Below are 15197 nucleotides of genomic sequence, written 5' to 3' on the forward strand. Positions count from 1 at the left end.
CTGGAACAGTTGATCTTGATGAATGTTCTGTGTACCTGTAAATAACATGTGTTCTGTTTTTGTTGGTTGGACATTCAATAAATGTCACTCGGGGCATGTGATATAGTGTCCGTAAAACTCCTGTTATCTTTACTGACTGCTCGTTGAGCTAACTGTTGCATTAGACGTGTTGAAATCTCTGTAATTGTGACTCACTCTAGTCTCCCTTTAGTTCTGTCCGGTGTGCACATCTGATGAGCTGGCCCTCTGTCACTTTACGTAGCATCCCTGTTGTCCCTGGCACGTCCCTCTCAGTCTCCATTGGAGGCTAATGTGGCCACTGCAGCTTTCTGTGGATCAGTATCAGTGTGGTATGCCTTTTCCATCTTTGGCTCTTAACCTGTTTGTGTCTTTATGTTTAAAGTGTGTTTCTTGTTGGGGTGCCTGGGTGGCTCAGTCGGTTAAGCGTCCGACTTCAGCCTAGATCACGATCTCATGGTTCGAGCCCCGCATCAGGCTCTGTGCCGACAGCTCAGAGCCTGGAGCCTGCTTTGGATTCTGTGTCTCCCTCTCTCTCTGCCCCTCCCCTGCTCATGCTCTGTCTCTCTCTCTCTCAAAAGTATAAATATTAAAAAAGAAAAAAAGTGTGTTTCTTGTAGGCAGAGTTAGTCTTGCTTTTTATTCAATCTGGCAACTCCTGCCTTTTATTTTATTTTTCTTTATTTTTTTATTTTTTAATTTTTTTTAACGTTTATTTATTTTTGAGACAGAGAGAGACAGAGCATGAATGGGGGAGGGGCAGAGAGAGAGGGAGACACAGAATCCGAAACAGGCTCCAGGCTCTGAGCCGTCAGCCCAGAGCCCGACGCGGGGCTCGAACTCACGGACCGTGAGATCATGACCTGAGCCGAAGTCAGACGCTTAACTGACCGAGCCACCCAGGCGCCCCAAATCCCTGCCTTTTCGAAAGCATCTTTTTATCTGTGTGTCTAGGGAGGCTCTCCGGTTTGTCCTTTACTCTTACTCTGAGCTCACAGAGTAATTCGCTTCTGGCCACCAAATGTGTGGGTGCTTTTCCCCGCAGTGACCTGTTCTCCAGCCCCCACGGGGTGTCCTACAGCTGAACTCCGTTCTGACACCATCTGCCCGGAGTCAGCGTCCCATCCCCCAGGGAGCGGCTCAGTCCCACGAGACTGCCCCCCTCTTCAGACGCCATTCCCAACTGGCAGGTTCCGGGTTGCCCACGACTTCTGTCTGACTCGGCTCCAGATGGCATTCCCGTGAGCCCCTTCTGGGGTTCGGTAACCTGCTCGAGCAGCTCACAGAACTCAGGGGAACGCTGGCGCCGTTCGTCCGTCGATCGCGTAGGGAAGGGTTCGACGAAGGATACAGACGAACAGCAGACGGAGAGGTGCAGGGTGTGTGCGGGGAGGGTCCCGCGCACAGGAGCTTCTGTCCTTGTGGACTTGGGGCGCGTCACCCTCCCGGCACACGGACGTGCTCACCAACCGACAAGTTCCCTGGAGCCCACACTTCGGGGATTTTTATGGAGGTTTTGTCACATCGGCGTGATCAGTTATTAACTGGATCCCCCAGCCCGTCCCCCTCTCTGGAGAATGGGGAGCAGGGGTGAAAATCCCAGCTTCTAATCATGGCGTGGTCTTTCTGGTGACCAGTGCCCACCCGGGAGCCCACCCAGAGTCGCCTCATTAGAACAGAAGACACTCGGGGCGCCTGGGTGGCTCAGTTGGTTGAGCGTCCGACTTTGACTCAGGTCATGATCTCACGGTCCTGAGTTCGAGCCCCGCGTAGGGCTCTGTGCTGACAGCTCACAGCCTGGAGCCTGCTTCGAATTCTGTGTCTCCCTCTCTCTCTGCTCCTCCCCCACTCATGCTCTCTCTCTCTCTCTCTTTCAAAAATAAATTTTAAAAAAATTAAAAAAAAAAAAAAAAAACAGAAGACACTCGGGGCGCCTGGGTAGCTGGGTCGGTTAAGCGTCCGACTTCGGCCTAGGTCACGATCTTGGCGATTCGTGAGTTTGAGCCCCGCGTCAGGCTTGGTGCTGACAGCTCGGAACCTGGAGCCTGCTTTGGATCCTGTGTCTCCCTCGCTCTCTGCCCCTCCCCCACTCATGCTCTGCCTCTCAAAAATAAACAAACATTTAAAAGAATTAAAAATAAATAGACATTTAAAAAAAAAAGAAAAAACACCCATCCTGGTAAAAGCTCAGGCAAATACTTCACAAAGACGCAAAGGGCAGAAAGGCACGTAAGAGACGCAGCCTTGTCAGGCTTTGAGGAACGTCACTTTGATTTCTGCGCATCTTCGTTAACACTTTTTCTTCATCTCTTTCTGACTATTGTGTTTTAGTGCTAGCCCTCCTGGTGGGTACAAAGTGATCTCTCCCTGTGTGTTTGGTTTGTACTTCCGTAACGATTGATGGTGCGGAGCATCTTTGTGTATCTTCCTTGGAGAAAGTCTAGTCCAGCCCTCTGCCCGTTTTTGAATTGGGTCCTTGTTGAGTTGTAGGAGTTCTTTGTTTCTCCTGGGTATTAAGTCCTTCTCACATACATGATTTGCAAATATTTTCTCTCATTCTGCATTTGTTCACCCAATAATCTCATTTAATACACAAAGTTGTTTGATTTTTTTTTAAGTTTATTTTGTGAGAGAGAGCGTGAGCAGGGGAAGAGCAGAGAGAGAGGGAGAGACAGAGAGTCCCAAGCAGGCTCTGCTCAGCATGGAGCCCGATGTGGGGCTCGATCCCATGACTTCAAGATCACGACCTGAGGTGATACAAGAGTTGGATGCTCAACTGACTGAGCCACCCAGGTGCCCCTGATGCACAAATTTTAAATTTCTCAGTTGTTTTTCTTTTTGTTTCATCCTGTTTTATTTTTTTTTTAATTTTTTTTAACATTTATTTATTTTTGAGACAGAGACAGAGCATGAACGGGGGGAGGGTCAGAGAGAGAGGGAGACACAGAATCAGAAGCAGGCTCCAGGTTCTGAGCTGTCAGCACAGAGCCCGACGCGGGGCTTGAACTCACGGAGCACGAGATCGTGACCTGGCTGAAGTCGGACGCTTAACCGACTGAGCCACCCAGGCGCCCCCATCCTGTTTTATTTTTATCACTGTGTCTTCATAATTATTGATCTTTTGTTGTGTTTAAATTGCTGTTAACCCCATTTGGTATATTTTTCATTTCAAATACCGTATTTTCGTCTCCAGAAATTTCATTTATAGTTTCCCCTTATCACATTTATCATTTTGTTTACCTCAAATGATATATTCATAATACCTGTTTTAACGTTCTTCTAATTTTATCATCTATGTCATAGCTGGGTCTCTGTCTACTGATGGTTGTCTCCGGTTAGGGGTCATGTTCCGCTTTTTCGTGCATCTGGTAATTTTTGTTTGATGTCGGCCATTTTGAACACTCATTTCCTTTATTGGGCGCGGGACGCCATACATTCCTTTCGGTGCCGCTGAGGCTTGTTTTGGGGTACGACTACGTTAGCTGCAGTGCGCCCCTCTTTGGCTTGTTCGGGCGGCCTTTCTTCTCAGCCTCCTGCTGGGTCTCTTGCTGTTTCCTCTTGGGAACTCAGGCGGTCCTTCCATCGGCTTTTCCCACTGATCCTCCAAGAACGGTTTCCTTAAATTGATGCAGATCCATCAGCCTGGGACAAGGGAACCCTGTACGGATCTCCCGGGCTCTGTGTGCAGGTTCCAGCCAGACTACGCAGGGGGAGCACCAGGGCCGCGTCGGGTCCCGCTCCCTGCACGGTAGGCTGTGCTCAAGGCGGCGAGCTTGACCGTCGCTCTCCGCGTCCTGGATCGCCGTCCGGTGCTTCCAATTTGCCTCTCGTCCCACGTCTGGAAAACATCGTTTTGGGTGTTTTATCTGGTGCGCTAGTTGTCGAATGTGAGCGGGTAAGCCCCCCTCCTTCGTGGCCAGAAGCAGAACTCCCTGTAGGTCCTCCGGTTCCATTCTTCTTCAAAATACACATAACCTGTAAAGTGTGTGTTAATCGGCTGTTTGTGTTACATTTATCATACACCACGTTCTTACAGTAAGGTGAGCTAGAGAAAGGAAAATGTTAAGAAAATCCTAAGGAAGAGAGGAAAATGTTAAGAAAATCCTAAGGAAGAGAAAATACACTTAGAGCGCTGTACTGTGGTTACTGGGAAGCAAATCTGTGTATAAGGAGTCCTCAGACCCATGTTGTTCAGGGTCGCTGTGTTTTTCTGGTCAACTGTAGGCTGTTTGTAGTTGTTTTGGGGGAGTCAGAAGTTACATGCAGATTTTTGACTGGGGCTCGGCCCCCCGCACCTGCCTGTGTTACACAAGAGTAAATTATTATTTTGTTTATTCTTGGTTCTTTATATTTCCATATAAATTGTCAGCTCTGCTTATCAGCTATGGCAAAAAAAGAAGAAATTGGGGGATTTTGATTGGAATTGTACTGAATTTATAGGTCAGTTCAGGAAACACTGATGTCTTACCAATATTGGATTTTCCACATTGTGAACTCCGTCGATTTAGTATTGTTTCACTGTTCAGCCTACAGTCTTACGCACATTTTCACGTTATCTGTACACATTTTATATTCTTGTATGTTAAATGTAGAATTTAAAAATTTTTTATCTTTCAATTATTTCTCTATACAAAAACAATTGCTTTGTGTCTCATAATTTTCTAAATGACTTATTATTTTTAGTAGATTCCTTATGATTTTACCCACACAAACATGTTTAATATGAATGAAGACAGTCTTACATCTACGTTTTCAGTTCGTACGTCTTTTGTTTCTTCTGTTTGACTCACCACCCTGGCTCCTGCTGCCAGTGTGGTGCCAACTGGACGCAAGGAGAACAGACACCCTTGTCCTGTGCTGATCTTGGGGGGGTGGCGCTCCGCCTCTGTCAGTAGTATGCGTGATATTGGCTCTAGGCTGTTTTTGTATGTCCTTTATCAGGTTGATAAAGTTTTCTTTTGGTTTTCATTTGCTGAGAATTTTTATCATGAATGGGTGTTGAATTAAAAAAAGGTTTTTTTAACATTTATTCACCTTTGAGAGACAGAGAGTGAACAGGGGAGGGGCAGAGAGAGAGAGACACACACACACACACACACACACACACACACACACACACACAGAATCAGAAGTAGGCTCCAGGCTCCAAACTGTCAGCACAGAGCCCGACGCGGGGCTTGAACCCACGAACCGTGAGACCATGACCTGAGCTGAAGTCAGACACTTGACCGACTGAGCCACCCGGGCGCCCTTGGGTGTTGAATTATATCCAATGTTTTTTCTGCGTCTACTGAAATGATGGTATGGTTTTTGTTCATTTTCCTTACTGTGGTGAATTGTATTGACTTATTTTCAAATGTTAAATGAACTCTGTAGTCCTGGATTAGCCCTGTTTAGTCCTGGTGTGTTACACGTTTTTACTACTGAATCTGATTTGTTAAAATTTTAAAAGGAATTTTCATTTACTTTTAGGAGAGTTGTTGGTCTTTGATTTTAAAGTCTTTTTCTTTAAGGGGGCGCCTGGGTGGCTTTAGTCAGTTAAACATCCAGTTCGTGATCATTCACTCAGGTCATGATCTCAGGATTTGTGGGTTCAAGCCCCATGTCAGGCTCTGCGCTGACAGCATGGAGCCTGCTTGTGATTCTCTCTCTCTCTCTCTCTCTCTCTCTCTCTCTCTCTGCCCCTCCCCTGCACTTATGCTCTCTCTCAAAAATAAACATTACAAGATATCTTTTTCATTATGGAAAATTCGAGCATACCCACAAGTAGAGAGAACCGTAAAGTGCCCCCAGTGACCGCCACCCTGCGCCTGCTCCATGATCGTCCATACGCGGTCAGTCTCGTTCCATCTGTAGCTTCTGCCTGCCCCCACCCCAGACTGGATTATTCTCAGGCAAAACCCCAGCAGCGTATCGCTTCATCTGTCAATACTTGAACATAAAAGACCAAACGCCATTTTCACTCTCCACATAAATACTTTCTTAATAGATTCAGAGGCTCACTTAGTGTTCAGGTTTCTCCAGTTGTCTTCATAATTTTTTAGATTTATGTTTTTTGGATTCCAGCTCGTCTCACCGCTTGACGTCTCTCTCCCACCTTGTTCTTCGCTTTCATTAACGTGTCAGTTTGGATCAAGATTCAGATAATTGTCCCTCGGTCTGTGTGGTGTATTTTATGCTTGCATGTATTTCCACATCTGTCCGTCGTTCTGGACGCTGTCGGGAGCCCATCAGATGCCACCTCTCCGTCCCCGCCTGCTTCTCAACCGTGTGACTAGCCGGCGCGCCGTGTCTCCCGTCTGCTCCCGTGGCAGCGCTGCCTTCTTGGGAACTTCTTTGGATCCGTCTTCAGTTGATTATTTTTTCCTTCAGCTGCTTTTAATCACCCGTTTCCCTTTATTTTCATTCTGTAGTTACGCATTTATAATTTCTTTTTATTGAGATGTCATTCACACACCACAGGTAAACCTTTCTGCGGTATATTGGTAAGGTTGCAACTGATCCCAGAATTTGTAATCGCCCCGAAGGAAGCCCCCAGCCCGTCAGCAGTATTGCCGTTGTGCTCCCGCACCCCCTGGCCTCCTCTCCCCTCCTCTGTCTCTCTCTGAACATTTCGTATGAATTCGGGCACACGGTGTGCCGTCTTCTATGTCTGGTTCCTGTAGCTCGATGACCTCGAGGTTCGTCGAGGTTCGTCTGTGTCGTGGTGAGCACGGTCTTGCCATTAGAGGAATACGTCACGTTTTTCATCTACTCATGGGTGTGTGGGGGGGGGGGGTCGTGTCCGCTTTTTGTCTGATGCCGTCCACGTACAGGTTTTTGAGTGAACACACATCTTCACTTCTCGGTATTTACACAGAAGCGGGATTGCTGGGTCACGGGCGACTTTACGTTTGAGACGCTGCCGGAGTGGTTTTCGAAGAGGCCGCACCGTCTTCATCCCCGCCGGTGGTGGATGAGTGTTTTTCCACATCTGTGTCCGTGCTTGTCACTGGCTGTCTTTTTGATTTCAGCCGTCATGGTGGGTGTCTCATTGATGTTTTGATTTTATATATACTCGTAATTCTACTTCTTAAAAAGTCTCCTCCAAATCTGGGTTTTTGTTTTCATAGCGTCATACTTTTTGCTCATTTTTCTTCGTTCTCTGTGTTCTCTGTGTAATTATACGTGTGAACCGTGTAATTACATGCAGTGTTCCGGAAATGCAGTTTGTGTAGTGATCTTGCACTCTTTGCCGACTCCCGCCCCTGGTGGCCTGCTCCTGTGTGCTTACTGATAGGGATTCACAAGCTTATTTTTTATTCTGACCATTTGGCCGAACTTTGTGGAGTTCGTCCTTTGGGATGCTTTCTGAAGAACCTGTGTTTGCTTCTGGTGAGAGTAGCCGTTTTGAAAAGCGTGCACGGTGCGTCAGGGCGACGGTCCACCCTGCTCTGCCCGCCGGGCTCGCGTGAGCAGGTCTTGCGGCATCACCATCGACCGTGCTTCCTTCTCTCAGAAGCGCGCTGGTCCGGAACGCCTTCTGGGCCGGCGTCGCCGCTGTGGCTCCTGCATCGGCGATGGCTCGCCTGCTCGGTGTGGCCGCCGGTGGGCACTGCCCGTGGACAGCCTCGGTCTGCGCGGCAGGGCCCGGCTCAGCCCCCGCTCAGGCGTCCGTGTCTGTGTGCCCGGCCACACGTTGACGGGTGAGGTCGAGGGGCCGGGCAGCTGGCCGAGGCAGGGGCACGGGCAGGGGTACAGACCGGGTGGCTCTCGGCACTCACATCCCACCAGCACCGCCGCCCGTGGCCAGAGGCCCCGGCAGGAGGGCCGTCCGCCCCTGCGGGGAGTGGCTGGCTGGCGCTGGCTCCGGCAGACCCGAGATGGCCAGCTGGCCCTGGCCGGGCCTGAGCTGGAGCCCCAGGGCCCGGGCTGTCCTGCAGCTGCTGTGACGAGGACGAAGTGTTCCTCACCATGTGTTGGGACGCAGGCCCCGCCGGCTGGCACCTCATCAGATGGTCGGCCCTGGGCACCCGGTGCCCTTTGGCGGCCTCATCCAGGCCGTGCCAACCCCGGGTGGGCCGGGTGGGCCCGTGGTGGCCGAGGACGCTGTGTCTGCCCAGACGCTGGAGGCCACGGAGTAAGTCTGGGTCCAGACAGTAACCGCGTCCTCTCCCCGGGCCGCTCGGATGCTGAGGCAGCACCTGGGCCAGACCCCAGCCCAGCAGGCCCGGGCAGCCAGCAAGTGACCCCACGGGGCTGGCGCGCGAGCGCTGCTCTGGGCTTGGCACGGCCTCCCAGCCAGGCAGGGCCCCAGCGCCCCGGGCGGCTCGGGTTTGGCCGAGTGTCGCTGAGGGGGCCTGTCCTCCCTGACCCGGGGCCTCCGTGGCCACCCCGTGTGACACACACCCCTCTCTTCCCACAGGTTGTTCGCTTCGCGCATACTCGATTTCTCCTTGTTGGTCTTTATTTGGGGGCTGGCTGAGCCAAAGCGTCAGACATCAGCCTTTTGTCCTCCCGTGGGCCATTCTGGTTTTGATTTATGTATAGTTTTAAGTTTTTGTGCAGGTTGTATTTATAATAAACCCCTGGTTGTTGTAGCAAAAAAAGTAAGCCTCTTGTACTTTGCCGGGGTCCACTCTTCACTGGCAAGCGCGCTGGTGCTGGTATTTGTGCCCCCTTCCTGTACTTTCCCATTAGCTGCTCCTTCCCCCACGTGAGCCCCACGTGAGCCCCACGTGTCCACTTTGTCCCCGTGTGCTGACCCCACCTCCTGTTCCCACCCATCCTGCCCACGCGCCTGCCTTCGCGGTTGCAGACCGGCTCCTGACGTCTGCGCAGCGTTCGGGTTCCCAGGGGCCAATCCCACCCCCTGCCCGGTGCCCGGTGCCCGTGCGGCACCGCGGCACTCGGGGTGGATGCTGCTCGGCCCTCGTGGACTTGGCTCCCCTCTTAGATGCTGGGAGTCCCCGCTTTCTCTGTTCTGTTCGGTGTTGAGTCTGTGACCTGATGACCTGACAGGTTAGCTGGGTTCAGTCCCTGCTCTGCGTATTGGCTCTTACGGCAGGGCGGGAAGAGGGAGGGTCTCCGGCGGCTCCTTATACCGGGGACCCAGCGGCCTCTTACGCCATGTTAGCGTGCTTTCGGTCCTGCAACCCTTTATGAATAGGCAGTTGGAATTTAAATTCATGTCTTTATTTTGTGCTTATTTTGCAGTTTTAAGGCATTTGCCTCGTATAAGGGGACTGTAAAACGTCAAGGAACAAGTTTTTTAATTTTAATTCACCGTCATAGAATCTTTGCGCGTTGCCGATCTGTTCACAGCAATAGGATAGATTTGAAATGTATGATTCAGGTCAGAGCTAACCTTTGTCTCGTCTTCTTTGATAGATCATGCACAAGGGTCATCGTGCTGTCAGGATGACGGCGCTCCGGTCTCCGAGACAGGACGCGGGTCTGCGCTGCGTCAGCTGGTGTCTGTGCCGAGCGGCGGGCCGTGCCGGGGCCCCTGGCAGGCGGTGCTCCGCGCCCTGAGATGAGACGGCACGCTCGCCGGTCACAGGCCCTCTTCTCCAGTCAGACTGACGGTCGGCCACACTCATGCGCGCGTCTGGGAAGACGGCATCGTTTTGAAAAAGCTGAAGGCGACGTACGTCTGGGGGTGCGGATGAGCCTTTGGATCAGGTTTACGCCCACCTGAGGTGACGCGACGAAGCAGCCAGAATAGTTATGGTCAGTCATGGAGAATAACCAGGAGCCTCGTCCCAAGGGGGATGGCCAGTTTGTTTCTGCTAAAAGAAATTTTAAAATAGAAGGGGAAGATGTTCGACTCCCGAATCACGGTCTGGAAGGAGCGGAGTTTAAAAGCGAGCAGGACAGGAAACGGGCCGGCGGCGGCGGGGAGCGGGCGGAGGCCGGGGGGGCGGGCGGGGGCCGCGAGCCCCCCGGCCAGCGCCTCCCTGCCGACCAGGAGGAGGAGTACGGGTCCCTGTTCTCCCAGTACAGCGGCACGCTGTACGACGTGGCCATGGAGGCCGTGACGCAGAGCCTGCTCTCCGGCCGGGGCGCGAGCTCCCGGAAGAAGTCTCCGGCCTGGAAGCATTTCTTCATCTCGCCCCGGGACAGCACGAAGGCCATCTGCACGTACTGCATGAAGGAGTTCAGCCGCGGGAAGAACGAGAAGGACTTGAGCACCAGCTGCCTCATGAGGCACGTGAGGAGGGCGCACCCCACGGTGCTCGTCCCGGAGAACGGCGGCGTGCCGGCCCCGCCCTCCCTCTCGCCGCCTCCGCCGCGGCTGCCGCCGGCGCCCGCCGACACCGGGGGCCCGGGCGCCGTGCTCTCGCCCGCCAAGCTCGCCCCCGGACTGGCGTCCAAGGCCCCTTCCCGCGACGACGCGGCGGAGGAGTCCGCGGTCTCCCCCGAGGAAGTGCCCTCCGACGCGTCCGCCTCCGAGAAGGCGGGCAGGGAGGAGGCCCCGGGGGGGCCGCCGCCCCTCCCCACCCTCCACTGCGAGGAGACCTCGGACAACGGCCCGGAGAGGAACCCCCCGCTCCCGAAGAGCGCGTCCGGGTCCCGGCGGCGGTCTGCCGTGTGGAAGCACTTCTACCTGTCGCCGCTGGACAACTCCAAGGCCGTGTGCATCCACTGCATGAACGAGTTCAGCAGAGGGAAGAACGGGAAGGACCTGGGCACCAGCTGCCTCATCAGACACATGTGGCGGGCGCACCGCTCCATCGCGCTGCAGGAGAACGGGGGCGGCCCGGGCATCCCGCCCCCGTACGCCGCGCCCCCCACCCTGCTGCCCGCCCTGCCGCCCCCGGAGGGGGGCCCGGGCTCCGTGTCGTCCTCGCCCGGGACGCTGGCCCAGGAGTCCCCCTCCGCGTCCCCCGACCGGCCGGCCGAGGACTCGCAGGGGCGTCCGAACCCCGGGGACGCGCTCCCGGAGGACGCGTCGGCCCTGTCCTCTGACGACGCGGGCGAGGCCTTGCTGGCGTCCTCCCCCGAGAAGCCGCAGGGAGACGGGCTGAGCCCCGGCCTGTCGGAGTCCGGCGCCGTGTTCCAGCAGAACAAGAAGGTCATGAAGAGGCTGAAGTCGGAGGTTTGGCATCACTTCTCGCTGGCGCCCACGGACAGCCTCAAGGCCGTGTGCCGACACTGCGCCTGTGTCATCAGCCGGGGGAAGAGGGGCGACGTGGGCACCAGCTGTCTGATGAGGCACCTCTACCGACGCCACCCCGAGGTCGTGGGGAGCCAGAAGGGCTTGCTGGGTGCGGGTTTGGCAGATGCTCCGTACGCGACCTTGGCCTCCGCGGAGGGTTCCTCCTCCAGGCTGACGGACCTGCCAGCGACGGTTTCCAAACACAATCAAGTTATGTTTCCCATTCACAGCAAAAAGACCTCCAAGCTGTGGAACCACTTCTCGGTCTGCTCCGCAGACCCCACGAAAGTCGTGTGCTTGCACTGCGGCCGCACGATAAGCAGGGGGAAGAAGCCCACCAACCTGGGCACCAGCTGCCTTCTGCGGCACCTGCAGAGGTTCCACGGCAGTGCGCTGAAGGCCGACGCGCCCAGGGCCGCGCGGCCCTCCTCGCCCGGCCTCCGCGGGCCCCCGGGCGCAGAGCTGTCGGGGGCTTCTTCCTTGGATGACGCCGCCGAGAAGTTTTATGATTCCCACCCGGTTGCCAAAAAAATCACAAGTCTCATAGCCGAAATGATTGCACTTGACCTCCAGCCATATTCTTTTGTAGACAATGTTGGCTTTAACAGGCTGCTCGAATACTTGAAACCTCAGTACTCCCTGCCCTCGCCCTCCTACTTCTCCAGGACCGCCATCCCAGGCATGTACGATAATGTGAAGCAGATAGTCATGTCCCACCTGAAGGAGGCGGAGAGCGGCGTGGTCCACTTCACGTCGGGAATATGGATGAGTAACCAGACCCGCGAGTACCTGACGCTCACCGCGCACTGGGTCACCTTCGCGTCGTCGTCCCGGCCGTACCGTGAGGACCGCCACTGCTCGGCCCTGCTGGACGTGTCGCAGGTCGACTGTGACTACGGCGGCAACGGCATCAGGAAGCAGCTCGAGTGCTGGTGGGAGGCCTGGGTGACGTCCCCCGGCCTTCAGGTCGGGATCACGGTCACCGACAACCCGAGCATAGGGAAGACGCTGAGCGAAGGGGAGCGAGCGAGCGTGCAGTGCTTCAGCCACACGGTCGACCTCGTGGTCGGCGAGGCCATCAAGAGCCAGCGGATGGTCCAGAATCTGCTTAGCATCGCGCGGAAGATATGTGAGCGGGTCCACCGGTCGCCCAAAGCGAAGGAGAAGCTGGCGGAGCTGCAGAAGGAGTACGCGCTGCCCCAGCGCCACCTCATTCAGGACGTCCCGTCCAGGTGGAACACGTCCTTCCACATGCTCGAGCGGCTCATCGAGCAGAAGCGGGCGATCAACGAGATGTCCGTCGAGTGCAACTTCAGAGAGCTGATCAGCTGCGACCAGTGGGAGGTCATGCAGTCCGTGTGCCACGCGCTGAAGCCCTTCGACGCCGCGAGCCGGGAGATGAGCGCTCACGCGTCCACGCTCGGCCAGGTCATCCCCATGATCCACATCCTCAACAGGAAGATCGAGATGCTCTTCGAGGAGACCATGGGCATCGACACCATGCTCAAGTCTCTGAAGGAGGCCATGGTGAGCCGGCTGGCCGCCACGCTCCACGACCCCAGGTACGTCTTTGCCACGCTGCTGGACCCCCGCTACAAGGCCTCCCTGTTCTCGGAAGAGGAGGCCACGCAGTACAAGCAGGATCTAATCAGGGAACTGGAGGAGCTCAACTCTACCTCAGAGGACGCGCCCGTCTCCAACGGGTGCCACCCAGGCTCCCCCTCCAGAGACTCGGTTGGGGAGGAAGACCTGTGGTCGCTCGTGGCCAAGATGACCAGGAAGGGCCCCAAGGAGAAGACGAAGGTGCCCGAGGACATGGTGCTTGCGTATCTGGAGGAGGAGGTGCTCGAACACAGCTGTGACCCCCTCACCTACTGGAGCCTGAAGAGGTCGGCCTGGCCAGGCCTCTCCGCTCTGGCCGTCAGGTTTCTGGGCTGCCCCCCGAGCATCGTCCCTTCCGAAAGGCTGTTCGGCACACCCACCGAGAACGGAGGCTTTGGCCAGTCCAGGCTCACGATGGAACACTTCGAAAAACTCATCTTTTTGAAAGTGAATCTTCCCTTAATATACTTTCAGTATTGAAACTCACCGCGGAGCCACCGAACGGAAAATACTGTTGGTTACTAGGCACCAGCTGTTTGTCCCCGGGTGGTGGCGCGCTCGGGGGGTGGGGGTGGGGGCGCGTGGGACACCGCGGCCGGCACCCTGAGGTGGCACGAGCCTCACCGTCCAGCTTCACTGTAATGTCTCCGTGTGCCTTACTCCCAGCACCGCAGGCCGGGTGTCACCGCGGGCTCTCGGCCCGCTACAGAGAGCCTGTCTTGCCGATCATGAAATACGATGACTAGGGTTTCATTCGTAACTGTAAAGTTTTTTAAAAGTTGGGGGTTAGTAATTTGTTTTACTAGACTGGCAGAGAAGATGCAAACGATTTTATCCTGTAGGCTTTTTATTCAATTATGTAAAAACCACAAATCAGGTACTGTATTTTAGTTAAAAAATTGCTTTAATTCAACAAAACAGCTTTTGTGGCTGTTTAATGAAATCTGTAAATAGGAGGTGGAGTTCAAGCCATCCTGGCTGAGCAGTTTTTAACTGCAGGCTCTATAAAGTATGTCGAGGAGTACAGAGAATATTCTGGAACATACCTGTTTACTGCAACAGAGGTGTGGCATTTGAAGACAAAACTAAGTTTAGATGTGTCCCGCGATGTTGGTTGTGTAGTGATGTGGTAAAGAGAGGGTTCCGGTTCATGCTTTTCATTCAGGTTTTACACGGTCGGCTCGCTCCGAGATGCCCCGACCGCTGATCACGAGCCCCCGGACGCCTGCCGTCGGCCGCGCGCAGTGGCCAGTTCACGGCGGTCCTGTCGGGGACGCCCCGAGCCTCGGACCTGGTGTCGCGACACCACGAAGCTATCCTTTGAAATTTGTGCACTGACCCCGCTGACCCCACTTTGATCAAATTATGTATAAAATTCTTTTTAGAAGAGATGGCTTATTAACAGGGAAGAAGATTGTTATATCGCAGTTGTAAGAATAGCCTTAGGTGTTTAGATTTTTTTATATATAATAGGGAAGAGTCAGCCATCACGGGGGCGTTTCAGAATCCCAAGGACATCAGAATGAAGCGTCAGTTGTCAGATTGTTTGAACAATGATACGTCTTCAGAGTTTTTGCTGCAACGTCCAGAAAAGGGTTCATTTTCCTATGTCAAACCAATTAAATGTTCTGGATGAAGCAAGTCACTTGTTTGCCTGTGACCTTTTAGAAAAATTGTTTTGTTAAAAACCTGTACCTGTTATTAATCTGGATTTGCATTGACTATGTTTTAGTGTATTTATAAACGGCGAACTCAGTTTCTGAAATTAAACTTTTTATTTGCAATTTTCTGCTGGAGGACTCTGGCTTTTTATTCTTAGGGTGACAGAAGGGTCCTGCTCTGTGGGGAACCACACTCGTGCAGCCTTTGACACTGGTTCCATCCTGGCCCCAGACGGCGGGGGCCGGGGTGGGGGGGGGTGGGTGCGGTGGAGACACAGTTCTCACAGTGGCGTTTCTGATAACGGGAACCACCTGGCGAGACCTCCGGGTCTTGTGTCCACAGCGAGCCCTGTTGCGCATTTGGCGCGCGGGAGAAGAACCTGGTGGGCAGCACACGGTCGCCTCCGCCGTGTAGCCTGAGCGCGCGTGCACGCCCGTCCCACGCGTCTCTGCCGTGTGGCGGTGCACGCGTCTCCCGATGGCAGCTTCTGTGCCAATGTCCAAGGAGCGCCAACCAAGGACACAGCAGGGGATCGCGCTGCCATGGTTTCCGCAAGAATTCCCGCGGGTGTCGAGAGCGATGCCGTATGGAAGGCTTTCACCAGTCTTCCCCACCCGGGGTCTAACCAAGCTCCACCAAGTGAGTCCCGGAGGCCAGGACGGATGCTGCCAAGTTCAGTTGGAGCCCCCGGCTCTCCCCGCAGGAGTTCTCGCGCCCCCCCACTTGGGACACGGAGAGCAGCGTGCGGCTGCTAGTGAGTTCGGGGGGGCGGGGG

At 54.4% G+C, this 15197-nt stretch overlaps 1 protein-coding gene across 2 annotated transcripts in view; it reads left to right on the forward strand.

Annotated features, from left to right (window-relative positions):
• ZBED4 (zinc finger BED-type containing 4) overlaps window positions 1–14549 on the forward strand; it is a 30811-nt gene extending 16262 nt beyond the window's left edge. For both annotated transcript variants that reach the window (XM_081796282.1, XM_060656067.3), the window contains one exon: window positions 9388–14549. In XM_081796282.1, coding sequence (XP_081652408.1) covers window positions 9737–13240 — 3504 coding nt within the window. In that variant the 5' untranslated portion in view covers window positions 9388–9736 and the 3' untranslated portion in view covers window positions 13241–14549. The remainder of the gene's footprint in view (window positions 1–9387) is intronic.
• Window positions 14550–15197: the final 648 nt, after the last annotated feature.

This window comes from Panthera onca, chromosome B4 (genome assembly GCF_046562875.1).
Source record: "Panthera onca isolate mPanOnc1 chromosome B4, mPanOnc1 haplotype 2, whole genome shotgun sequence".
NCBI classification, from domain to species: domain Eukaryota; kingdom Metazoa; phylum Chordata; class Mammalia; order Carnivora; family Felidae; genus Panthera; species Panthera onca.